The following is a 24,991-nucleotide window of genomic DNA, read 5'->3' as shown; positions in this document are numbered from 1 at the left end:
TTTGCAATATAGAATTGTATTTTAGCTGGGGAAAAATATATACATACAATTACTGCAGAGCTAAAAAATAAGGAAAAAAGTCTGACTCCCAGTGATTAGTGTCTTTCTCTATACCTTTTGGCACAATATGATAATCTTGTTTGTGTGGCGAATGTTCAAGAGAAGGTCATTAAAGTGGACAGATTGATGGAGGTAGTTTCCTCATTCTTTTGAAGGAGGGGGTGACCACAGGTACTCATTTCACAAACTGAGAGTGGGTGACGGACAAGATGTTCCGAGTTTACAGTCAAGGACATCTCAGCTCAGCTAGAAATGGAAGAAAACAATGGCCAAGGACAAAGGCATGACCTGGGCAGGACATGAAACCAGGTGAAATTGTTTGCAGCACTTAATGACGACCAGCCTGTGCCGAGGCCTGACCTATTGCTTAAAGCCTTTGTTATCTCCTCTGAAATGTAATCACTAGACCATATCCCTGTGTTTGACAGTAAATGGCCCGCCAAATGAAAACTTGCATTGCGCATTTGGTGCTATTGTGAGAAATGCTTACTATGGGAAGTTATTTATGGATGGAGTCACTACTTGCCCGCTGGGCAAAAATGATGCCACAGGGAGTCCAAAGTGCAGAGTCATGCAACACAGTGGAGGGATGCAGAAGATGGTGAGCAATAAGGCAAAGTGGCCTTTAAGAAGGAGAATCTCTATTCCTCCCCAACTAATGCTTACTTTTGTCTCCGTGATGTGAAAACAGACAGGAGGACAACAGTGACGGCATTGTCTTTGTTGAAGGAGCAGTGCTGGCATTTTGTTCTGGGCCGGTGTCTGTTGTGTATACAGCAACATATACCAAAATGTTTCGGCCAGTGAGGTGGACGTTTACAGGAACGTGAAGCTTCAGTAGAATTTGAAGATTGTAAACACTAAAAGTTGCTGTCAAAGTCTTCATCAGTTAGTGATGGCCAGTGATCTTTGGATTTGTTGTTTGGCTGATCAAGTGATAAACTGCCTCCGTTAAGTCATAGTTTCCATCCAACTTATGTCAGGGTCAGGGATTTTTAACATTTTACCCATTTGTGCAGTATGAAGAGGTTAGTGACTGGCCAAGATGACTGTTCAACAATGTCCACATTATGCATGCTGGTAGTTAGAAAACAGATTGGTAATGACAAATGGGCGCAGTCTTTTCTTAAACTAATTTCGCTGTGTACCAGCGGGGCAACTTCCACTCAAACATGATTCTGACATAGGAAATCAAAGTATGTGGTGTTTTTAATGAGCTCTTTAAGTGACATCAGTGTTATGGTAAAGCTTTTTTCACAGTACAGGATTCAAATGTGTTTGCATATTTTAAATATGCACCCACCAAAACAACATATTTGTTTTTTTTTCCAATGACAGTCATTTGATGACGTTATTGTTTTTGTTTTTTTACATTTGCTGGTGATCAGACTATCTCTTCTCTGAGATTGTCAGCTCAGAGAGCAGCAGACTTTACAGGCAATAAATGAAACATGAAATATAAACAAGAAATGGGAAATCATTGGGAAATGGGAAATTGTTTCTCTGATCAGTATCAAATGTCCAGGTACCCACAAAGGATCAGCTAAACATTAAACGACCTCAGTACAATCAGTGCAGCTGATAATCACTTAATCTCTGTCCTAGACTGCACGTACGTTGTTCTGAAGACCAGATATGATATGGTTTTCTTCTGCTCACTAAGTCAATGTTAGTTCAATCTGTCTCCATGTGATCACCAAACATGATCCCAGCCACTATGAGCCACACAGACAGGATTAAGCCTGGCGGCATATTTGCTCAGATTACCTGCAGATACTCATCATCGTCAACAGTGCCCAAGTTTGTTTGAATGCGAAAAAGGAAAGCAGCAGTGCGCTAAACCCCAGTACCTTCAATTGTAAAGAGGGCACTGGCTGAGACAGGCCCTCGGTCTACTTCCTCACTCTGACATATACTTAAAGCTTACAATCAAACACGAACATGTTCAAAGTGACTGGACAAGCCCAAATATGCTGTCGAAACATCTAGTGATGCCTCTAACTACTAGTTTTGATCTGTCATTAGTAGCCGAAACAATGGAGAAAAACATGCCATTGAAAATTTGAATCACTTGTGTCTCTGTAGCTCAAACACACACAGGTCTAAGGAGAGATAGAGTTCAAGGATAGGAGAGGGGTTTCAAAACGGATTTAAATGTTCATATCTGTGAAACTCGAATAAGAATAAATGTAAATCTTGTCCCAGAGGGTTTTTAATGCAATTTAGTGGTTAGGAGTACTTGTGTTTCTACACGTTTCAATTGTTGAAAAAAAAAATATTTCAGTAGATTGAATCCTTATTAGACAATGGGGTACACTTGTTAGGATTCATATAAATACCAGAGCAGCCATTTTCTGTTTTGTGCTGGATTACAGGCATGTATACATCAATACATTAAACATAATATTATCACCTTCTGTAGCCCCTGATGTTGGCACAGTGAACTTTAGTGAGAGTCATCACTTTGAATTATGCATGTTTGAAGGCTGGTGTAGAATGTCATTTTAGAAATATTTGTTTGTCAAATGAAGCTAAGATTATGCAGGATTTAGCAAGACTACCTGTAATTAGTACGGTTGGTTTCTGTAGTCCAGATTTCCCCGTTCATCTCTCTTGTCGTCTATTGTGTAGAAATGTTGGTAGGCTCTGCAGGTATTATGCATGATTTTAGAAATCTGACCTTATAGAGGAGGCATAGCTGCTGTTTCCTTTATATTGTCACACCTTCAATTATCAGTATATGCTCTGTTAAAAAATACACTCTCTCACTTCCTGTTGTTGAGGCGGTGCGTTCTTACAAGTTAAATTATAGTTACTCACCATTTATATCTACATTAAACTTTATATATCTTCCTATGCACGAACCAGACGATCCACAAGTGTCGCATTGTCAGACGAAACAGCTGCAGCAGTCTTGCCCTTATTTGCTGCAGCCGGACCTGATGACAAGTTTGTGTTTGCTTGCTATAAATGAGCAAACACGTCAGGGACTGATGTCTGTGTTTGTCTGTCCTGTGTTCTTGTGCAGTAGCCTTGTTATTAGGACTGCAGCACCAGCACGGGAGCAGTATTTCTTCTTTAGGACCCCTGCCGACCGCCTCCTCCTTAATGCTGGGTGCTGTCACAACATGACCAAGCCGCAGGAAGAATGTGGGCTTGTCCACGGTACTCCATGTACCGCAGCAACCCACCTTTTCTGGCTCATTGAACAGCTTCAAATCAATTTGTGGTCTTTTTAATGATTTAATAATCTGTCAGTACACGAGTAAGATGGGAAGACCCACAAATCAGGTCTGGTGAGCGTCTGTTCTTGGAGGGAAGAATGACAAGAAACTTGAACCACAGCCCAAAACCGCCAATTTGTTGTAAAGCTAAAGTAGCGCTGTTTAACTGAGTGGCTGTTTAATTGTAACAGTATAACATTCCTTGTTTGTCTTGATATCTTTGAGTTTAGATAAACCAGGAGAAAACACATTTATCCAGGAGACAAGAGCTGTTAGCCGGGATAGCAGGGAACGCCTGTTTTTGACTTTGTAGTTGTGCCTGTAGGCCGTGACTCTAGTCAGCCCCGGCAGCTGCTTGGAGTTCATATTTCTTTCTGAAGCCACCTATTTTTTTTGCCTTCAACTGTTAAACTTCTCAAATGAAAATTTCAATTATACAGTCGCTTCAGAAAGTATTCAAACTCCATCACTTTTGGCACAATTACTTTTATTTCAGTCAACAGGCAGTAACATGAAAGGTAAAAGTGAAAACATGTTCAAAATATTGTACAAAATAAAAAAAACAACTGAAATCTCTCTTTTGGAAGTATTCATTTCCTGAATTTAATATTTTGTAGAAGTTTCTTTGGCAGCTGTTACAGCTTTGAGTCTTCTTGGGGAAAGTCTCCACAGGCTTAGCAAACCTGGATTTGGGGCGTTTATCCCATTCTTCCTGGCAGATCCTGTCAAGCTCTGTCATATCGGATGGGAAGCGTCCGTGAACTATTATCTTCAGTTGTCTCCACAGAACTTATATTAAGTCTAAGTCTGGGCTTCAGCTGGGCCACTCGGTGACATTCAGACGCTTGTCCTCAATCCCCGGTCTCTGCTCTCTGCACTCTTGAGAGGGTTTTCTTCAAGGATCCAGTCTTTAACTCATGAGTGGCTTCTGTCTAGCTACTCTACCATAATGGTCTGATTGGAAGAGCCCTGGTGGTTTCAAATGTATTTCATTTCACAATGCTTGATTCGACCGTGCTCCTGGAAACAGGGAACGCTTTAGAAGTGATTTTGTAGCTCAGCCTTGCTCCGTGCCTTGCCATCGTTTTAATGTGGACATTTACCGACAGTTCCTTGAACTTCATGACTTGGATTTTGTCCTAACGTGCAGTGTGAATTGTGGGACGTTACGGTAATGGGAAAGCTCCAACCTATGTTCTGAGCTTCGTGTTGGCAAATACACTTAAACATCTGTCAAACTGGGAATATTCCACTCGAAAGTAGGAGGTTTTTGAGAGCTCAGAGAAGTAGGTTTGATGTCACTTGACATGGCAATATTAGTTATGAAATAATTAAATATACTTGTTTCGTAAATAGTACGACTTGGTTAGCCTACCCTTCATAGTTTGCTAGCTGTGTTCCCATTCGGGGCGTTCTTAAATGGGAACTTTCCCAATTCCCACCTGCCTGAACGCACAATTATATACGCTCGTGTTCCTTTCTTAATGTTATCCAAATACTTTAAATGCCGCAGTCATACTCGTCAGGTTCTAGTCTTATCACAAGGATTATTAAAGCAAACAGGTTGCATCTGATCAGAATTTGGAGTAATGAATGAATACTTTTGCAAACATTTCTAATATCATGTTTTCACTTGGTTATTATGGGTTATTGTCAGTAGATTGGAAAAAAAGCCAATTTTATTCATCTAAAACTACCTTTATATTGCAATGCAAATGTGAAGAGATTGGAATACTCTCTGAAGCGATTGTAGATCTCTGTATATTTCTCCAAATCTCCAGATTCAACAGAGATGAAGAAATATTTTTGTAACCAAAAATTGCTCATTCTAACACGGGCCACCTTACTTTGGCAGATGGTGCTCTTAAGAGAAAAGCAAATGACGGAAGGTTGATCCACAGTCCTCTGGCATTTTATCACTTAGCTAGGCTTACAACAAACACTTCTTCGTGATGGTATTTGGCAGAGTGACATTCCCTGATGTTTTCATCTCAAAGCTCAGATGGCCATAAAGGACACTAAATGTGAGTCCCAACAAGGAAAACATGAGACGGGACAGGTGTGGCCTTCTGGAGTTGGCAGAAATTTGTATTAGACCAGTCTGATGCTCATAGTATAACGTATGCAGCCTTATGAGCATGTTGGTGGTGCATTAACAAACAGTACGGAAGCCTGCTCATTAAGATAGAGGGTGAAACAAAAGTCCTGAGGGTAGTTAAGAAGGGACTTAATAATAAGTTACAGAAGTCACACCTGTAGAGGACTCTGTCATATTCTATTCAGGTTAAACAGCTGTGATGCACTTAAACTTTAGTTTAGGGAAAATTTGTAGTTTATTAGTTTCAATTTGCTTTATAAGTACATCACAAGAAACTGCCTGTCTTACTGTATTATATATTTTTCCAAAGGGGACCTGTCTCGCGTATTGATACAGAGGAAGAACCTTCAGCTTGCAACAGGTCAACAGCTATATGTTCCGTGATGTTACGAGAGGCGCGTGTGAGATTACAAAATCTTTTCCTTTTTTAGCTGACGGTTGGCAGAGGTTGATTACATAACATGCTGTCTTTGGTCACCTCAGTTTGCTCACTAGTTTTGGAGTGGCTTAGTATTCATTTATTAATCAAAGTTGTAACAACTCAACTCTGTCATAACTTAGTAATACTTTAGTTTTATGATGCAATTTCAATCACTGTGTACAAAGAAATCGTTTTCGGGCATCTTTTTGTTTCTTTTTTTTTTATTTTACAGAAACTTCCATGAATGTACTAAACTCTTTTAATATAACTATTTTAACCTTGTTGACCTTCATAGTCTCCCACTGTTTCATGAACTGACTAGATATTTAGATTTGGCCTTTGAAAAATGAACATGTCTATGTGTAAAAATACAAATTAATTTAGTGCAACAAAATAAGGAATACATTCTTTCAAACAAACTGAGCTGCCTCAGCTTTTACATTAGCAGAAACAATGCCTTCGATAAGCTTTAAATACTTGTTTTGGACTGCTGTATTATAAATAATTTATTGTTTCCACTGAATAGGGAGGGAGACCAAAAAGGACAGTGGACAGATGCTTGTCAAATTAGTGTTCAGGTTGCTGGACTTCTTGACCCCTTAAAACTACTTTCTGACACGTTGGTTACATTTCTATCTTTCCTTTGGATTTGTCGCAAAATCTAAACTACATATTAAGATTTATTTTTTATCGAGGGTGTTATGTAAGGTGTGCACCTATTATATGGACATACACAGCTGCACTCAACACGTGGCTAATAGTGGTTTGGGTTTTTTGATGATGGATATCAAAATATGAAGTCTTTGCTATTTTTATTGTTTGAAAAGATTCATTTATGTCCGCCAGTATTATATTTCATTTCATTTCATGCTGCTGCAAGTATTCCTATATTTGATTCTTATTAGTACAGAGCTGGTCATCTGATCTATTTTATGTCTGCTACGTGGGCTTTTTTTTCGGTGCAGTGCAGTCAGTACAGGGCAAGAATCGTGTTTTCAAAAGGAACGGAGACCTTGTGTCCTAGAAATGAGGTCACCTTGTTAGGTGGTGGAGCAGGATTAGCTTCTTACTCCCCCGGTCCATATGCCTGAGCTGCTGTTACAGCTTAATTTATTGTGATTCTTTTTTTAGTCCTGCTCATATAAAGTAACAAAGAAAAAGCACTAATTATTGTCAATGCCTTTGTGTGAAATTTTGCATTGTCACTCTTTCTCTTACCTCATTAGAGTAATTAGCAATGCACACAGTCATCAGTAAACGTTGGTCTGAAGAGTGAAAACCTCTCACTAAGCTGTCAATAGAATGATCCTGAAGACTTAATGGCATAGCTTATCTGTGAAATGAACTACAGAGTACCACGGCTCAAGTCCTTATGATTTACTGTCACCTGTCTGCACTCAGAAGTGATCATATTATAGACTGCATCGGTATTTGTTCAGAGCAAAATTGATTCCCTGTAAGTAGTAATCTCCACACAGTAATGATATTGAAGCAAGTGTCACCTCAGTCAGCTGAGTCACTTGTGATTTTGGTTGTGTAATGCGACTTCAACCCCCCTTCTCTTCATTGTCATTTGCAGATGAGCGTGAAGCAGTGCAGAAGAAGACCTTTACCAAATGGGTAAACTCTCACTTGGGCCGAGTGACCTGTCGCATCGGTGACTTGTACACTGACCTGCGGGACGGCCGCATGCTAATCCGCCTACTGGAAGTGCTCTCAGGAGAACAGCTGGTCAGTATCTCAGAGAAACCACCCTTCTCTGTCCCAAGCCTGACCCAGGCCCTCTGCATGACCCTGACCGGGCTCAGCACAAGTCAGGAGGAAGGAGAAGTCATGTGCTTCATGTCTTGTTTTTCTCTTAAAGTCCTGCCACCTCTTCTCCTCTTCACGTGTTTAGTAATTACTTTGTTCAACAATGTCAACCTAAGTCTTCCTTCGTTTTCCTGTGCTCCCCGTAGCCCAAACCCACAAAGGGCCGCATGCGTATCCACTGCCTGGAGAATGTTGATAAAGCGCTGCAGTTTCTCAAGGAGCAAAAAGTCCATCTAGAAAACATGGGCTCACATGATATTGTGGATGGGAATCACCGTCTCACCCTCGGTCTCATCTGGACCATCATCCTTCGCTTCCAGGTAAAAAATAAAGTGATTGTGGGGATCTCATCCTTCCACCATCAGGTCTCTGCATGCAGCTCGGGCAAACTTACAAAATGGGGTTAATAGAGGTTAATGCAGCTGCAGTTTGATTTACAAGGTAATTCTTCATGCTGTTATTTTAGTAATGAACTGACTGCCATTTCTTTTTCACCCCTCCTGAAATTTGGTATGGTGTAGTAACAGATAATTGATTACAATAATAATATTGCGACATCTGATAATCTAGTAATTCTGTAAAATTATGTGGACACAGTTTTAATTGAATGAATGCTCTGCTGACAGATCCAGGACATCAGTGTGGAGACAGAGGACAACAAGGAGAAGAAATCAGCGAAAGACGCCCTGCTGCTTTGGTGCCAAATGAAAACTGCTGGGTAAGAAAGGAGCAGTAGAAGAGAGCTGGAGGGAGAGTTTCAAAACAGAATATCAATACTGACAATATGTTCAGTATACATTTGACAGTTTATGCTAGTCATGTTTTTACTGGAGGGTTATTGATTAATCATTGTGTTGAGCTAATGATTAATGACCTCTAATCTGGTCTCTGCAGATACCCCAATGTCAACATCCACAACTTCACAACCAGCTGGAGAGATGGTATGGCGTTCAATGCCATCGTGCACAAACACAGGTCAGTGACTTTCCCTGCACTTGATGTCACCTACTGCATTAAAACTGTCCCCTCTTGTCCTTATCGGATAACATTGATGAGGGTTTAAATCGTTTTAGGTCATCCTGCAACTGAAAAATGTGTCCAGTATTTTCTGTTTATCTTCCTTTGGCTGATGACGAGCACCTGTCGCAGCACCGTTACCCTCCTCTGGAGTGTCTCTTTCCCCTTTCCTATTTAGGTCTCCTGCTGCTCCTCCCATTCTTCAGTCTGCAGTATGGCTAAAAGGATGAACATAAAATAGGGAGTAAGATGACCTAGATCACAGAAATAATAACCCACTTATTTTCTATGAAGAGCTATGCTCGGTAACTCAGCTGCACACCCTGCTGGTAACACGGCCATCAGTAGCTGAAGTTTAATTTCAACTGTAAATTCAAAGTCAAAGATGTAGCTCGAGCTCCTCACTCAGACAGAGCAGAGAGTATTGTTCATTACTGCACACAATGAAGGTGATACTTGATACATGAATGCCAACATTGCTTTCTCAGGAGTTACTGAGCCCTGGGATACTTATGTAAACCATGACGCTACCATTTACATTATCAGGCAATTAAAAATATGCAAAGAGGTTTTTTTTTCTCTTTTTCTTCCCATTATATCTGCAATGAATTGTTGTGATTTATGAGTTAAAACTATGCTTTGGAGTAAAGGATTTTATTACCATTGTATAGTTCAATACTCTGAAGCTCAATAAGAAAATAGCTTGTTTTTTTCTAATATTTTGTAAATGCCAAGTTGTGCTCATTTAAAGTTGTAATAGTATGTAGACCCCCAAACCGATTTTATACTCCTCCAGTATCCAAGTAAGCTCGACATGAAAACATGGCTCAGCCAAGAATAAGCAATAACTGGCAGGAGCAGCTTGCTTAATCCACAGATGAAAAGCCTGTTTGCATGCAGATGACTTTACCTAATTCCAATGGAATATTTTATCCACCCTGCTCTGTAAACAGAGTGGACTGCAATCATTTGTTTTCTCTATAATGCAACACAATGCTGTATGTCAGTCTGAATGATGCTGCCATTTTCTCATACCCTGCTCTATTCTGCAATCTTCTCCTACTAAAGTCACAATTGTTCCCCATCCTCTGCAGACCTGACCTGATGGAGTTTGATAACTTGAAGAGATCCAATGCTCACTACAATCTCCAGAATGCTTTCAATGTGGCTGAGAAGGAACTGGGGCTCACAAAGCTGCTGGACCCAGAGGGTGAGTGGGCAAAGCCTCCGCAAAAACACAGAGTACTCCAGTAAGTTACATCGAGGGCCTGATGCTGTCCACTAAGGCATTAAGCCGCTGCCCGAAACAGATTGAACGGAGTTAGGCTATAGAGGATTACTGCAATTAATTATAGCTTAGACGACACTACATCACGTCAACTACACTGACATCTCAAAAAGCACGTTCAAGGATGGAAACCGTTTAACACTTCTCATTCAGATTCTTTCTAATTTGGTTATTTTTAGTATTTGCCCACTTAGAAATGGGGAAGAGCGCAGGTGCAGATGTTTCATGCTCTTTTTTTTTCTTCCAGATGTTAATGTAGATCAGCCTGATGAAAAGTCCATCATTACCTATGTGGCGACCTACTACCATTACTTCTCCAAGATGAAAGCCCTGGCAGTGGAGGGCAAACGAATTGGCAAGGTTAGCTGTGTATAAATATACAGTACATGTGTTTGTATATTTTAAGTGTACATTGAGTGTTCATCCCTCCATTGGCTTGGTTCATCAATATCTCTCTGCTGCAGGTGCTCGACTACGCTATTGAGGCTGACCAGCTTATAGAGAAGTACGAAACCCTGGCTTCAGAGCTGCTGCAATGGATAGAGCAGACCATAGTGACGCTCAATGATCGGCAGCTAGCTAACTCACTGAACGCTGTGCAGAACCAGCTCCAGGCTTTCAACTCCTACAGGACTGTGGAGAAACCCCCCAAGTGAGTACCAGCTGAGTCAGCCCATGAAAGAGTCCATGATTGTTATCCAAAATGTGATACCAAGCAGTATGTTAAACAGCAGTGCTGTCTTGTCTCCACAGATTTACAGAGAAAGGAAACTTGGAAGTTCTTCTTTTTACCATCCAAAGCAAGATGAGAGCAAACAACCAGAAAGTCTACATGCCAAGAGAGGGCAAACTCATCTCTGACATCAATAAGGTATGACGACTTCTTCTAGTGGGGGCTGCAAATACAGCCTTCCATCTATAAATGTGACGACAACATTACATGAAGTGTAGTCAGTATGTTAAAAAGGCAACTAGTTGTATGCTTCTGGGAAATGTTCATGTTCACTTTAAGGTTTTGTCAGACCACACGAGTGTCATCTACGACTAATTAAATGTAGTTTTATGAAATTGGCAAGATCGTGTATACGATAATAGTAACCTAAATGCTGGATGATACAGGCCTTCCTATGTTTTCATTTTTGTGACAGGCATGGGAACGATTGGAAAAGGCCGAACATGAGCGAGAGCTGGCACTGAGAAACGAGCTGATTCGCCAGGAGAAGCTGGAAATGCTAGCTGCCCGTTTTGACCGGAAAGCAGCCATGAGAGAGACATGGCTGAGCGAAAACCAGCGGCTGGTGTCTCAGGTAGATAGAAGAAAATCATATTTAATGAATTCTAAACACGTGTGTGTGTGTGTGGCTCCAGATGCATTTGAAACCCAATGAATAGATTCACAATCATTGGCGTTTTCCTCTTAGGATAATTTTGGAACTGACTTGGGCGCAGTGGAAGCTGCCACCCGTAAACATGAGGCCATTGAGACAGACATCGGGGCATATTGGGAGCGTGTGGCTGCTGTAGAGGCGGTCTCCAAAGAGCTGGACGCAGAGGGATACCATGATGTACGGCGTGTACTCGCGCGAAGGGATAATGTGCTTCGACTCTGGGAATACCTAAAAGAGCTCCTGGCTGCACGCAGAGAGCGTCTGAATGCCCATCGTGACCTACAGAGACTGTTCCAGGAGATGCGCTACATCATGGACTGGATGGCAGATGAGAAGGTAAAAAGTGACCCAAACACGTGCTTACACAACTTAACTTGTGTTGAACCACTGCTATTATACCTCCATTCTGTTGGTTTAGTTTTCAATTAACAAAAAGGAATTTGATAATCCTCTCAATTAAGATAGTAGTTGTTCACATATGTCCCTGGCAGCTTTAGTGTCTGCATTTAACAGCACTAATTAGCTTCTTACAGGCCTAGCCTTATCTTTGTTTCCAGTCGATGCTGGCTTTATTAAGGTCGACTGAGGTAGGCTCCAGTCATTGTGTTGTTCGTAGATGGTTAAATCTGGCGATGCCAAATTTTCCTGGATGCTGTGATCCTGATTTATTTGTATCCTTCCAGGCTGAAAATGCTGGTATTGCCACAGGCACAGCATTTTACAGTTTGCAGCATAATTCACTATACTGAATTTACACTACTTTATTAATACACAGACTTCCTGAATGGGAATCTAACTTCCTAGACTGGTGATTCAAATGGGAATTAATTGTCATTTTTGCAGATATTTCCTTTTCACTCAAGTTATATTGTTGGAAGGAATTTGAGGATAGATTAATGAAATTTCCTTATAATTTTGGGAAGCTGCTGCACCTGTTCCTTTATGATCCATATACAAGAAGAATATTTTTGATGTGGTTCTCCCCTGAAACCAATTTATTGTTGCAATGCCTTTGTGAAATCAAATTGCCTCAGTTATTCCACCTTTTTTTTGTGTGTGCAAAAGATCATCATGATGCCCTGGCAACATAGTAAATTATACTTTGTCATGTGCGGTCAATATGACTCCACTGGCAGCAGTGTCATCACTTATGACAAAACACTTTGTGCGTAGGTGTTAAGGATGTAGTGAGTGATGGAGACCAGAGATGGAGACAGTATAAAAACTCAGTGACCTGAGGGTGGGACGGCTGTAATACCCTCTGCACTTCTACTTGTCATAGCTGTTGCTATTGGCGATGTCTTGGTGTGGAATCTCCCACAGCTGTGCATCAGTCTGACAATTGTGCATCTGTTTTATAAGCAGCACATTTACCTGCCTCAGATTAAATATCATGACTGTGCAGTATTAATCTGAGGATTTGTCCTTTTAAACTTTGACCCTTCCCCTAGTTAACATTGAATGTTTTCTTTACATTTCTCTCATATTTGAGAAAGACTACAGAGGTGCTTCATTTGATAGGGAACTGCTTGCGAGGAGGTGAACTATATACATTTGTTTGTCCAGGTTGAGGTTAATCAATTTCTCTTCTACTTTTCAGTGGTAGCTGGAAGCAGGCTGTTAATGTTAGCAATTTAATCACGCATTCCCACATAATTATAATGCTTGTAAACTGCTCATCAGCAGAAGGCCATGATGGCTCAGATTAAAGATATTTTTCTGACGTCATATGACTCTAGCTCTCCTTCGGTTTAGGTTGATGGTCTGCAGCTACATCTTGTTAAAATTCTGGTGTAACTCATTATTATTGGTTTTTCATCATTTAAATGTCACCAACTGCAAACTGCAGCTCGAAGTATTTGCAAACAGTTTAGATGTTTTTTTTTTTAATATATATTGTTAAGATTTTAAAAAATAACAATGATTCTACTCGACTGTGCTTTCTGTCTTTTTCAGGGTCGTCTGCAGTCTCAGGACAGTGGTAAACATTTGCACGATGTGCTAGACCTACTGCAAAAACACAATCTGGTAGAGGCTGACATTTCAGGTCAGGCAGAGAGGATCAAGGGAGTGCAGGGAGCTGCGAATCGTTTCACTTCCTACGAGCAGGGTAAGTTTTCAATCATGGATTTACACATTCTCTGTACAGGCCACGCCATTTTGGTCTGACCTTTTTGTGCATCGTATCTAAATGCCGTGTTTTCTGCCTTTTCTAATTGCCAGCCTATAAACCTTGTGAGCCTGGACTAGTTAGTGAGAAGGTTGACCTGCTCGGTCAAGCCTATGAGGAGCTTGGTCACCTTGCTGGGACACGCAGAGAGCGCCTGGAGGAATCGCGTCGTCTGTGGCAGTTCCTGTGGGATCTCGGGGAGGAGGCCGCCTGGATCAGAGAGCAGGAGCAGATCCTGGCTAGTGGAGACTGTGGCCGAGACCTCACTTCTGCCCTTCACCTACGTAGTAAACATGAGGCTTTCAGGGATGAGATGGCAGCCCGCTATGGCCCGCTGAGTAACAGTATTGCAGTTGGAGAAGCCTTGGTGAAAGAAGGACACTTTGGAGCCCCACAGGTCACTGAGAGGATCGAAGACATCCGTGGACAGTGGACTCATCTGGAGGACGTGCGTCTTCATCACTAATCTTGATATTCATATTTGTACATTTATAAAGGCAGTTTCTCCAAATATTTTTTTCTTGTTCTTTGTGCTCCTCAGACCACCAAGCTCAGAGAGCAGCGCCTTCAGGAAGCGGTGGCCCTGCAACAGTTTCAAACAGATGCCAGTGACATGGAGGCATGGATCATGGAGACATTTAGACAGGTGTCCAGTCAAGAGGTGGGCCACGATGAGTTCTCCACCCAAACTCTAGCTCGCAAACAGAGGGAGATTGCGGAGGAGATCCAGAGCCACCGGCCTCTCATTGAGTCCCTGCAAGAGCAGACTCAAGCACTGCCACAGGCCTACATAAATTTCCCTCAAGTATGTGTGCTTTGTTTTTCATACCTCTTCAGTGACGACAGCTGTATGTTGTACTAAATTATTGTTTATTGCTGACTGTAGGTGGATGGTCGCCTACCTGCTATTGAGCAGCAGTATGAAGAACTGGAGTCTCTGTCAGCATCTCGGCGCCAGGCTCTGGAAGGTGCCCTGGCCCTCTACCGCATGTTCAGTGAAGCTGGTGCCTGCCAGCTCTGGGTGGAGGAAAAGGAGCAGTGGTTACATGGCATGGAGATCCCCACCAAACTGGAAGACTTGGAGGTTGTACAGCAGAGGTGAGTCTGTGGGTGAGGGAAGGGAAAACTGGTGATACATAAGATTAAATTGACATTTAATTATGGCTAAATTACTTTCCTTCAAAACACATTCAAGTTGGAGAGATTAAAACTGACCCTTAAAGTTACATTTTTAATATCAAACAAATGAGATAGTGTTTAAAAATTAAACCAAAGTTGAACATATCTTGTTCTTAAAGGTATGTAGTCAACGCTTTCAAATGTATTGCTTTTATTACATATGGAAATATCTACATTAGGCAAGACTCAGGGTGACTTAATAATTGTCTGTTTTTTATGTATGCAGATTTGAGACACTGGAACCTGAGATGAACAACCTCGGCACTCGTGTCACTGATGTAAACCAAGTGTCTGAGCAGCTGTTGAGCTCAGACACCTGTAACAAAGACCAAATCCATCAGACAAAGGACCAACTAAACAACAGGTCAGAGCTAACATTTATGGTCTATTAAAACCCACTACTTTACACAGAAATATAAAGTATAAGGTAACTGTGGTCCGTGTCTTAAGTCTTACATTTGATGTTGTCCTTAGATGGAAGGAGTTCGAACAACTGGCTGGTCAAAAGAAACAAGACCTCGAGTCGGCCCTTAATATCCAGAACTACCACCTTGAGTGCAATGAGATCCAGACTTGGATGAGAGAAAAGACCAAAGTGATTGAGTCTACTCAGAGCCTGGGCAATGACCTGGCTGGAGTGATGGCACTGCAACGCAAACTAACTGGCATGGAGAGGGACCTGGAAGCTATTCAGGTATGGATAGGTCACATCTAGTGGTTAAAGGTGGAGGCAGGGAACAGAACACTCAATATAAAAACGAGGCAAAATGATTGGAAGATTATTTTGGCCTTCATGATAAGCTAATTTGTCATAATTTCTATAGTTAAATACATTTTCATCTCTTTCCAGGGCAAGTTGGATGACCTGAGAAATGAAGCAGGAAAGCTGGCAACGGAACATCCAGATCAGGCTGGAGAGATCCAAGGACGCCTGGCAGAGATTCAAGAGGTGTGGGAGGAGTTGAACGCCACCATGAAGCGACGGGAGGAGTCTTTGGGCGAAGCCAGCAAGCTACAGGGCTTCCTTAGGGATCTGGATGACTTCCAGTCCTGGCTATCCCGCACCCAGACAGCCGTGGCCTCGGAGGACATTCCCACTTCTCTGCCTGAGGCTGAGAGTTTGCTGGCCCAGCATGAGAGTATCAAGAATGAGGTGGATAACTATAAGGAGGACTATGAGAAGATGCGTGCAGTCGGTGAGGAGGTGACCCAAGGTCAGACAGATGCCCAGTACATGTTCTTGGCCCAGAGGCTCCAGGCTTTGGACACCGGCTGGCATGAGTTGCGTTGCATGTGGGAGAACCGCCACAGTCTTCTGGCCCAGGCCTTTGACTTCCAGACTTTCCTGAGAGATGCAAAGCAGGCAGAAGCTTTCCTCAACAGCCAGGTTAGGAAAATGCACGATGGAAATGAAGACTGTGCCAGGGAGCTGTGGCTTCATTGAAATAACAACTTTTGGCACAAGTGAATGAGTCCACAGTCAGGCAGTCAGTGCCACATTAAAAGCCAAATAACTGTGTGTGCCTTAAATATACAAAATACAACACTACATAATGAATCTGATCTGAATCTCACAGATCTCTATGGTAAAGGTCACTGTCTCATGAAACTCGGATAACTGCTATCATTGGTCAAAGTGGTACAAATATCAAATTAAGAAGAAATTAAAGTTCATTCTTATTTAAGGACCGTTACAACTTCTGAGTTGGCATTCTAAGAAAACTGAAGCAAATGAATGTAACCTGGTGAATACAACAAAAAAAATAGTCATTTGTACCTTGTTGTAGTTTTACCTCTTCTTGACCTGCTTGAATGTTTTGAATGTCTTAATCTCAATACATCACTTACTGTGCGCTTTATGAAACAGGCTGCAAAAAAATCTTTGGAATTAGATAATTGCATGAAAACCAAGTTCAACATTCCTTTTGTCTCTGTTTAGGAGTACGTGCTGTCCCACACAGAAATGCCCACCAGTCTACAGGCAGCAGAAGAGGCCATTAAGAAGCATGAGGATTTCCTCACCACCACAGAGGCCAGTGAGGAGAAGATAACTGGTGTGGGGGAGGCTGGACGGCGCCTCATTAATGACTCCAATGCAAATGCAGATAAGATCCAGGAAAAAGTTGATTCAATCCAGGAAAGGTTAGAGCAAAAGTGAAAGATGTCAGAGACGCTAAGTTCTCAATTTTGATTTAGATGTTTGAAGAGTAGACAGTTAAGCTTTCTGCTTATTCTCTCCAGGCATTTTAAGAACAAGGAGGCTGCAAATGAGCTGCTGACCAAGCTGAAGGATAACCGGGAACTTCAGCACTTCCTCCAAGATGGACAGGAGGTCAAAATCTTGTTTTAGTTAAATGAAATCATAACATGAATAAATTAACAAAAATGATCAAGGAGAAAATGTGGAAACGTTTAGTATTGTAGTAGTAGTATTAAAATTAAAACTTGTCTTGTAAAGCTTTTTTTTTTTTTTCCCCCTCTGTAGCTCACATTGTGGATCAATGAGAAGATGCTGACGGCTCAGGACATGTCGTACGATGAGGCCAGAAATCTTCACAGCAAGTGGCAGAAACACCAGGCCTTCATGGCAGAGCTAGCCTCCAACAAAGACTGGCTAGACAAAATTGATAAGGTAATTTTATAAATATGCACATATTGACATCCAACAGAAGGCTATATACTGGAACTTTTTGCTCATACATTTTTTTGTCCCCTTTTACATTGGGTACAATCTACCACCACTGATGTTGCCAAAACAGCAGATTAAGGAAGTCATTGTGTCCCGTCTTTAACAGGAGGGTCAGGCACTGGTGGCGGAGAAGCCCGAGTTGAAACCTGTTGTCCAGCAGACCCTGGAGGACCTACAGCATCAGTGGGAGGAGCTTGAGAATACGACCCGCACCAAGGCCCAGTGCCTGTTTGATGCTAACAGAGCAGAGCTCTTTACACAGAGCTGCTCCGCTCTGGATGTGTGGCTAAAAAACCTCGGGAGTCAGCTGCATAGTGACGACTATGGAAAAGATTTAACCAGTGTCAACATCCTCCTCAAGAAGCACCAGGTAGACTTCATGTTGCAAGAAAATCACATTCTAATGCAAGTTTGTCAAGAAATACTGTCATATTACAAAGTTTAAAATCACAACATAAATAATACTAGTCCTCACTAATAAAAAAAAAACAGCATTAAGGAATTATTCAAATGATTCTAATGAAAATTAACAGATTTTAAAAGAGCTGGTAAAATCTGCTTGGTCTTAAAGATGTATTTTAAACATTTTGCAAACATCCGCATTACCGATATTATTTTCAGTAGATCCTGATCTCGCTCAGTGAATGTGGTGGAACTCGTCATATTTGTTTGGTGGAAGTAAATGTTTTACCGTCTTGTCTTTCAACTCTTGTCTACTGTCCGTGTGTAGATGCTGGAGCACCAGATGGAGGTCAGAGAGAAGGAGGTGGAGTCCCTGCAGTCTCAGGCTCTGGCTCTGTCCCAGGAGGACGCTGGACTGGCTGAGGTTGACGGTCAGCAAAGGCGGGTCACTGACAGCTTCTCCAACCTTCAGGATCCTCTCAAACTGAGGAGACAGCGACTACTCGCCTCCAAAGAAGCACATCAGTTCAACAGAGATCTGGAGGATGAAATTGTGAGTGGGATCACACTAACTGACTAAACAGTTATGGAGTATGTAAGTGTTTTGTTTTGTATCCTGTTTAGCTGATGCTCAGATTTGATTATTTCTGTTTTTGTCTCAGCTGTGGGTGAAAGAGAGGATGCCCTTGGCGACCTCCACAGACCATGGAAAAGACCTGCCCACTGTACAGCTGGTCATCAAGAAGAACCAGGTAAAGTGATGACAAAACTATCTTTTTTTTATAAACACAATGATTTAGGTGTTGTAATGCAGCTCGCTTGAAGGAAGATAAAGGGGACTAACACTCAATATCATTGACAAATGATCAAACCCTTTCGGTGGGTTCAGATTCAGGAATTGTCAACCATCAGTAAAAACGAACATCGTCTCTGGTTATGACTCAGACGTTGCAGAAGGAGATCCAGGGCCATCAGCCTCGCATCGATGACATCCACAGACGAGGCAAGACTCAGAGCCAAGTAGATGGTGAGAGACAGTCTGTGCTAGAAGAACGCCTTGTTGAGCTGAGGGACCTCTGGGACCAGCTGATCGCAGAGACGGACAAGCGTCATGCCCGTTTAATAGAGGCCAATCGTGCCCAGCAGTTCTATGCTGATGCAGCAGAAGCGGAGGCCTGGATGGGAGAGCAAGAACTGCACATGATGTCAGAAGAAAAAGCCAAGGTTAGTCGAGACAAATTAAGACATGGAATGACTCTTGGCGCAGCTCTTTCTGAAGCTCGTGTCTTGAGAACACTTATTAATTTCCTGTTTGTCTCTCAGGACGAGCAGAGCGCTCTCGTGATGGTCAAGAAGCACCAGATCCTGGAGCAGGCGCTTGAAGATTACGCCCAGACCATTCACCAGCTGGCCAACAGCAGTCGCCACATGGTCACCAGTGAACACCCAGAGAGGTGAGAGAGTCCGAGCAGTTTTTTAAACGTTGAAGTGTCACTTGTGGCATTTGCCTTCTTATCAGTGAAGTCGGACACCCATAACCACTGATCCGTCATGCTCTTATTTTCAATTTAACAGCGAAAGAATCACCTTACGACAAGCCCAAGTTGATAAGCTGTATGCCGGCCTGAAAGACCTTGCTGAGGAGCGTCGCGGGCGGCTCCAGGAGAGACTGCGGCTGACCCAGCTGAAGCGGGAGGTGGATGATCTGGAACAGTGGATTGCTGAGCGGGAGGTGGTTGCTGGCTCCCATGAACTAGGACAGGACTATGAGCATGTCACAGTGAGTTATTTTTTTTCTCAGTCGCATGCTTTAGAGACACAAAAGCTCTGGGAAATTTAACTGAATTAATTATGTTGCTCCCTTTTGCCCTGATTCTTCTTTCTACAGATGCTGAGGGACAAGTTCCGGGAGTTTGCTCGTGACACCAGCACTATCGGCCAGGAGCGCGTCGATGGTGTAAACGGGTTGGCAGATGACCTGATTGAGTCGGGTCATCCGGAGAACGCCAGTGTGGCCGAGTGGAAGGATGGTTTAAATGAAGCCTGGGCTGACTTGCTGGAGCTGATTGACACACGCACACAAATGTTGGCAGCATCCTATGAGCTGCACCGCTTCCATCAAGACGCCATGGAGGTGCTTGGGCGCGTTAAGGAGAAGAGGGAAGCGCTGCCTTCTGATCTTGGCCGTGATCTTAACACCGTTCAGCATCTTCACAGACAGCACAACACTTTCGAGCATGACATCCAGGCCCTCAGTGGACAGGTCAGCCATCACCTTATAAACAGAACTCCTGCTGGATGCCAGGAGCGGCATGTGAATAAAACTCTGAATGTCCCCCTCTTCCTCTTTGAACTCTTAGGTGAATCAAGTGCAGGATGATGCAGCACGACTGCAGAAGGCCTACGCTGGCGAGAAAGCAGATGACATTAACAGGAGTGAGCACGCTGTGACTTCAGCCTGGGAGGGCCTGCTGGAGGCTGGTCAGGCTCGCAGGCTCCTCCTGCTGGACACTGTGGAGAAATTCCGCTTCTTCAACATGGTGCGAGACCTCATGCTCTGGATGGATGGAGTCAACCTGCAGATTGATGCACATGACAGCCCGCGGTGAATGCCCTTTTATGCTTAATGTATCAGTGATTGTAATAAAAGCTGCTATGATCAGTGTCGTATGTACATTTATATCTAACTCTCTCTCTCCTTTCTGTTTTACCAGCGATGTGTCTTCTGCAGGGTTGGTCATTGCCAATCATCAAGACATCAAATCAGAGATTGAGACCAGGGTGGACAGCTTTACCGCCTGTATGGAGATGGGAAATACTCTTATCAACAATAATCACTATGCAGCTGATGAGGTATTTTACATTGGGTCACCTTTACTGTTATCTTCAGGAGGAACAATGAATATTTACACAAAACTGTTTTGAATATAAAATGAACACGAGAACTGATCTTTCACTTACTTAATGAACGAATGTTCCGTCATCCACAGATCCGAGAGAAACTGGCTCAACTCCAGGAAAAGAGAGACAAGATCAACAAAAAGTGGCAAGACAAGATGGACCATTTACAAATTGGTATGCATGCCTTAGCAAGTCCATATAAAGGAGCATTCGGTCTAATAGTGCCACGTCAAAAGAGACACAGGGGTCATGTTGTTGTAGTCATGTTGCTGCAGACTACAGATTGCAGATCAAATACAAACCAGTCCGTCCAGTTTGAAGGCCAGAAAGATGGGAAGAGAGTGCAGCAGTTCGATCGACTTGGAAATAGGATTGTGCGACGCTACCATTAGAGCCATCGTTTTTTTTGGCGGGTTTTTTTTATGCCACAGTCGTACAACGTAAACACTGCATAGTATTCTACAGGCCATGTGTGTTTACATGCATTTGATTATTGTTGATTGTGGTATTGCAAAAATGTAGGCAGGAGTAAGTTTTTGGTTTGTCTGCATGTGCTTTTAATTTTTCAATTTCGTGTCTCCTTTTTCTTTGACAATCCTCCCTGCATCAACAGCAACATCTTACTGACATGAGTGAAGTCTGTGTTTTTTGCAATAGAGGTATTGCCGGTCTGAAAGTGCCCTGAATGAGTCAGCAGATGTACCTGACTCGCTACCAATAGTTTGCTATGCTGTTTGCGATGTATGTCTTAATGCCTCGTTCATCGTTTTCTGTTTGCTGGTATCCGTCTCACTCATGTCAGTGCTGGAGGTGTTGCAGTTTGGACGTGACGCCTATGTGGCGGAATCGTGGTTGGCGGGGCAGGAACCTCTGGTGCGGGCAGCAGAGCTGGGCTCAAACGTGGACGAGGTAGAGAGCCTAATTAAGCGCCACGAGGCCTTCGAGAAACTCGCGGCATCTTGGGAGGAGCGCTTCGTGCTGCTGGAGAAACTCACTACAGTAAGTCCAGAGATTCGGTTTGTTCCGAAGTGGCCTGGTAGATACAGGATGGGTTGGATGTCAGTCACTCGTTGGACGTAAGCAATGAAATCCTCGCTCGTTAAGTATTACGTTGAGATATTCTGAATTCCCGTTTCCCAGCTGGAGGAGCACGAGATCCAGAGAAGGCGAGAGGAAGAGGAGAGAGCACGGCGACCTCCGACACCACCACCAGCAGAAGTGGCACAATCTGAGACGGAAAGTCATGCGCATGATTCCGCAGCCAGGTAAACCAAAGAGGAGTTTAGGTGGAGCAGAGCGCTACCGGTGTAAACAAACGTTTTAAAAATGTATTTAACCTGCTTCCTCTTCCTCTCAAACCCAGAACCAGTCTGGACCAGACCACACTCAATCAGTCGGTGTCGGTGAACGGAGTACACAGCGACAACGACACATCTCAGGTGAGACATGTTAATAAGTGTGTCATTGTGTCAGGTCCGTGGTGTGAAGTCATTTGAACAGGTTTCCAAGGTAATTTAACGTGTCATGTCTTCAAATGTCTTTTCCATGTTGTCCTTCCTCATCTCCTAATAAATGAGATGGATTTGCTAAATGTACGAACACTTGTTATCTTATCTGATCAGGTTTATCAGACAGAATTGAAGAAAATACATTTCATTTGTGTTTATATAAGCGTGACTACCTCATGCATAAGTTTACTTATATTACGTTACTGACAATATCAAAACATAACAGCTTTTTGTTGCAAACCATAAATTAATGAAAATATTGTAGAAGAAGTCCAAACCTGTAAGTATGTCATCATACATAGTGTAAATGTTTCTGAATGTGTGTCCCTGTCTCCGTCTGTTCAACTATAATCACAGTGTTGTTTTGTTAAGGTCATGTCATGACATGAATTCCTTAATTAGGCTATTGAAAGAAATATATTTTTAAGAGTTGACATTCATTATAATTCATGAAATGTTTGAAGAAAATATCAATGCCGTATATGAGGGATACACAGCCGCATGTTGGGGATGATATTTAAGAAATAATACAGCAGCACTTTTTCTGAGGAAAAAAAATCAGTTTGAGCTGAAGGAAGAAACTCAACCACACCTCAAGAGTATGTGGGGTCGCATACAATAAACTGTCATGCATGCGATCTCGACGAGTCTCATCACTGACCGACGAAAAGAAGCACCGGGTGACTTCACGTGTTTCGGAGGTGATGATGGCAGTCCACACTGGCTGCTTGTGTTGTAACTCGACGTTTGGGTCCGCAGCCGATACGCCAGAGAAGGATCAATCAGTGACTGAGACCTTACGCTGAAGTTGTGGGAGTGCAAAGCAGCCATGTACTAACGTTCAAGTTCCTGCCACCGACACAGACTTGTTAACGATTTCTCATTGCGTTTTTACCAGCTGTCATTATCGCTATCGTTGTCAGTGGGAAAGAAATCAGAGCCTAAGCGTGTGTGTAAGCCAAAGCAGCCGGAGCGTGTGAGTACCACGGTCAGCTCTGTAGCCCCCCCCTCCCCCGCCCCACCCCCCCACCCCCACCGCTCTCACACCCTCCACTCAGCTCCTGGTCAACTGCAGTGCCTCTTCTCTTCACAGATGCAACCATTGCTTTATTTATTCATGAGCTAACGTTTCATTAATGCTGCAGATTCATGAACACATTGTTGTCATGGATCAAACATGGTGAAGTCTGCTGTGGTATTTATATGTGTGCTCATATTGACCAGGACAGGAGTGTCTGTAAATGTGGAGCCCAGAGAGTAAATGTGGTGATAATTAGAGCCGTTCAATGCTTATTTCTATGTAGCTTGTTGGAGTCTTTCCTTATACATGTGTGCGTTCCCCTTTGAGTGTGAAAGTCATGCCATGGGGACATATGTCACATCTGTCTAGAAAAGTGTTTATTGAGGAAAAATAAACAATATAAGTGTCTTTGTAGCTGATGTTTTCGACTACTTACGTTAAAAGGAATCCTATTGTTTGTGGATTCAGTGTTTAAATAGTCAGACTGTGACTAAAAAGGAAAAGGAGAGCGCAAGGATCAAGCCTTAAGAGTTGAACTGTGATTGTGTGTGCGTGTCCCTCTGACCAGTTTTTGTCTGTGTTTGTGTGTTACAGTGTTTAATTATTCCTTTATCCACAGTTACCATAAATTACAGAGTAGTAATATTTACATTTGTATTGAATGTGATTTTGTGTCCGCGTCTGCTCACAACAAATCTGGTCTCCGGTTCCGTTGGTACATTTGAACGTGTTCAGTGTAGCGTGCATGTTGTCCATACGTGTGGTTATTTTGACAGTATTTATGTTTGTGTAATGTCAGTGTACTTTGTGATCGTGTTGGACCTTCTGACGCCGTTATCTCCGGCAATCATACTGTCCCGTCAAAGCAAACGTCATCATGGCTTTTCATGTATGGCTGTAAATGGCTGCTTTGCTCCTCCCTGCCTCCGTCCAATCGCTTTTTCTTTTTTTTTCTTTTTTTTCCCCCCTTCCCTCCTCACCGCCTTTCATGTCCCGGTTTGAACCGCAGGGCTCGGAGTCTGAGTCGGTGAATGGACCGGGTAGAGACAGCGGGCTGGCATCTTCTCGCCTTGATCCGTCTGCCACGTTACCGAGCAGGGGCGGAGCCGAGTCGGAGCCAGACACCATGGAGGGGATGCTCTGTCGAAAGCAGGAGATGGAGTCCCACAGCAAAAAGGCAGCTACCAGGTGAGAGGAGTTGGTCACGTGCATGATGGTAAAACACGAGAGAGGCCAGACAACAAAGACGTGGTTTTAGTTCAATTTTGAAAAAAGTTCTAACTTAGTCGGGTCTCGGCTTACTAATGAAAGTTACAGAAATAAGAGGCATTGTCGATAGATTACACAAAATGAATGAGCTTTCAATCCACGGATGTTTTATGTGGAAAGCTTTCTCGTCTTAATCCGGTTCATCTGGTCACACAGGTCCTGGCAGAACGTGTACTGTGTCCTAAGAAAAGGAAGTCTCGGTTTCTACAAAGACGGCAAGAGCGCCAGCAACGGCATCCCGTACCACGGCGAGGTGCCCATCAGCCTGGGAGAGGCTGTGTGTGAAGTAGCACATGACTATAGGAAGAGGAAACACGTATTCAAGCTCAGGTGAGAAGAGAGACAACACAAAAACCGCCTGAACAAAGAGTCCTCGTACTGCTGGGCCTCTTCTAGATTTAAGACAATAAAAGTGGAATGTTTTTAGAGGTGATAGTTTATCTCTGACTCAACCCCGTGTCTGCAGGCTAGGGGATGGGAAGGAGTACCTGTTCCAAGCTAAGGATGAGGTGAGACGCACACAACCAAATCATGTCACTCACAT

General features: G+C 42.9%; 1 protein-coding gene across 4 annotated transcripts in view; it reads left to right on the top strand.

The window, feature by feature from the left end:
* The window catches only part of sptbn2 (spectrin, beta, non-erythrocytic 2), a 51,144-nt gene that overhangs the window by 22,210 nt on the left and 3,943 nt on the right, over positions 1 to 24,991 (top strand). For 3 of the 4 annotated variants that reach the window (XM_069716451.1, XM_069716452.1, XM_069716450.1), the window contains exons 3-39: positions 7,383 to 7,534; positions 7,762 to 7,935; positions 8,242 to 8,333; positions 8,510 to 8,590; positions 9,727 to 9,842; positions 10,168 to 10,280; positions 10,385 to 10,572; positions 10,674 to 10,791; positions 11,069 to 11,227; positions 11,342 to 11,644; positions 13,265 to 13,418; positions 13,532 to 13,926; positions 14,020 to 14,283; positions 14,365 to 14,576; positions 14,884 to 15,021; positions 15,132 to 15,351; positions 15,508 to 16,044; positions 16,597 to 16,799; positions 16,899 to 16,989; positions 17,143 to 17,289; positions 17,453 to 17,716; positions 18,077 to 18,301; positions 18,411 to 18,500; positions 18,694 to 18,972; positions 19,072 to 19,202; positions 19,324 to 19,528; positions 19,637 to 20,011; positions 20,109 to 20,353; positions 20,463 to 20,601; positions 20,739 to 20,823; positions 21,452 to 21,648; positions 21,790 to 21,914; positions 22,013 to 22,088; positions 23,056 to 23,133; positions 24,188 to 24,366; positions 24,604 to 24,777; positions 24,914 to 24,956. In XM_069716451.1, coding sequence (XP_069572552.1) covers positions 7,383 to 7,534; positions 7,762 to 7,935; positions 8,242 to 8,333; positions 8,510 to 8,590; positions 9,727 to 9,842; positions 10,168 to 10,280; positions 10,385 to 10,572; positions 10,674 to 10,791; positions 11,069 to 11,227; positions 11,342 to 11,644; positions 13,265 to 13,418; positions 13,532 to 13,926; positions 14,020 to 14,283; positions 14,365 to 14,576; positions 14,884 to 15,021; positions 15,132 to 15,351; positions 15,508 to 16,044; positions 16,597 to 16,799; positions 16,899 to 16,989; positions 17,143 to 17,289; positions 17,453 to 17,716; positions 18,077 to 18,301; positions 18,411 to 18,500; positions 18,694 to 18,972; positions 19,072 to 19,202; positions 19,324 to 19,528; positions 19,637 to 20,011; positions 20,109 to 20,353; positions 20,463 to 20,601; positions 20,739 to 20,823; positions 21,452 to 21,648; positions 21,790 to 21,914; positions 22,013 to 22,088; positions 23,056 to 23,133; positions 24,188 to 24,366; positions 24,604 to 24,777; positions 24,914 to 24,956 — 6,767 coding nt within the window. The remainder of the gene's footprint in view (positions 1 to 7,382; positions 7,535 to 7,761; positions 7,936 to 8,241; positions 8,334 to 8,509; positions 8,591 to 9,726; positions 9,843 to 10,167; positions 10,281 to 10,384; positions 10,573 to 10,673; positions 10,792 to 11,068; positions 11,228 to 11,341; positions 11,645 to 13,264; positions 13,419 to 13,531; positions 13,927 to 14,019; positions 14,284 to 14,364; positions 14,577 to 14,883; positions 15,022 to 15,131; positions 15,352 to 15,507; positions 16,045 to 16,596; positions 16,800 to 16,898; positions 16,990 to 17,142; positions 17,290 to 17,452; positions 17,717 to 18,076; positions 18,302 to 18,410; positions 18,501 to 18,693; positions 18,973 to 19,071; positions 19,203 to 19,323; positions 19,529 to 19,636; positions 20,012 to 20,108; positions 20,354 to 20,462; positions 20,602 to 20,738; positions 20,824 to 21,451; positions 21,649 to 21,789; positions 21,915 to 22,012; positions 22,089 to 23,055; positions 23,134 to 24,187; positions 24,367 to 24,603; positions 24,778 to 24,913; positions 24,957 to 24,991) is intronic. The other variant, XM_069716453.1, reaches the window with a different exon arrangement.

This window comes from Brachyistius frenatus, unplaced genomic scaffold, assembly GCF_029030835.1.
Source record: "Brachyistius frenatus isolate BFR_SWC_R1_liver_20210118 unplaced genomic scaffold, ASM2903083v1 Contig_157, whole genome shotgun sequence".
Classification (NCBI taxonomy): domain Eukaryota; kingdom Metazoa; phylum Chordata; class Actinopteri; family Embiotocidae; genus Brachyistius; species Brachyistius frenatus.
This window is presented reverse-complemented; position numbering and strand designations above follow the sequence as displayed.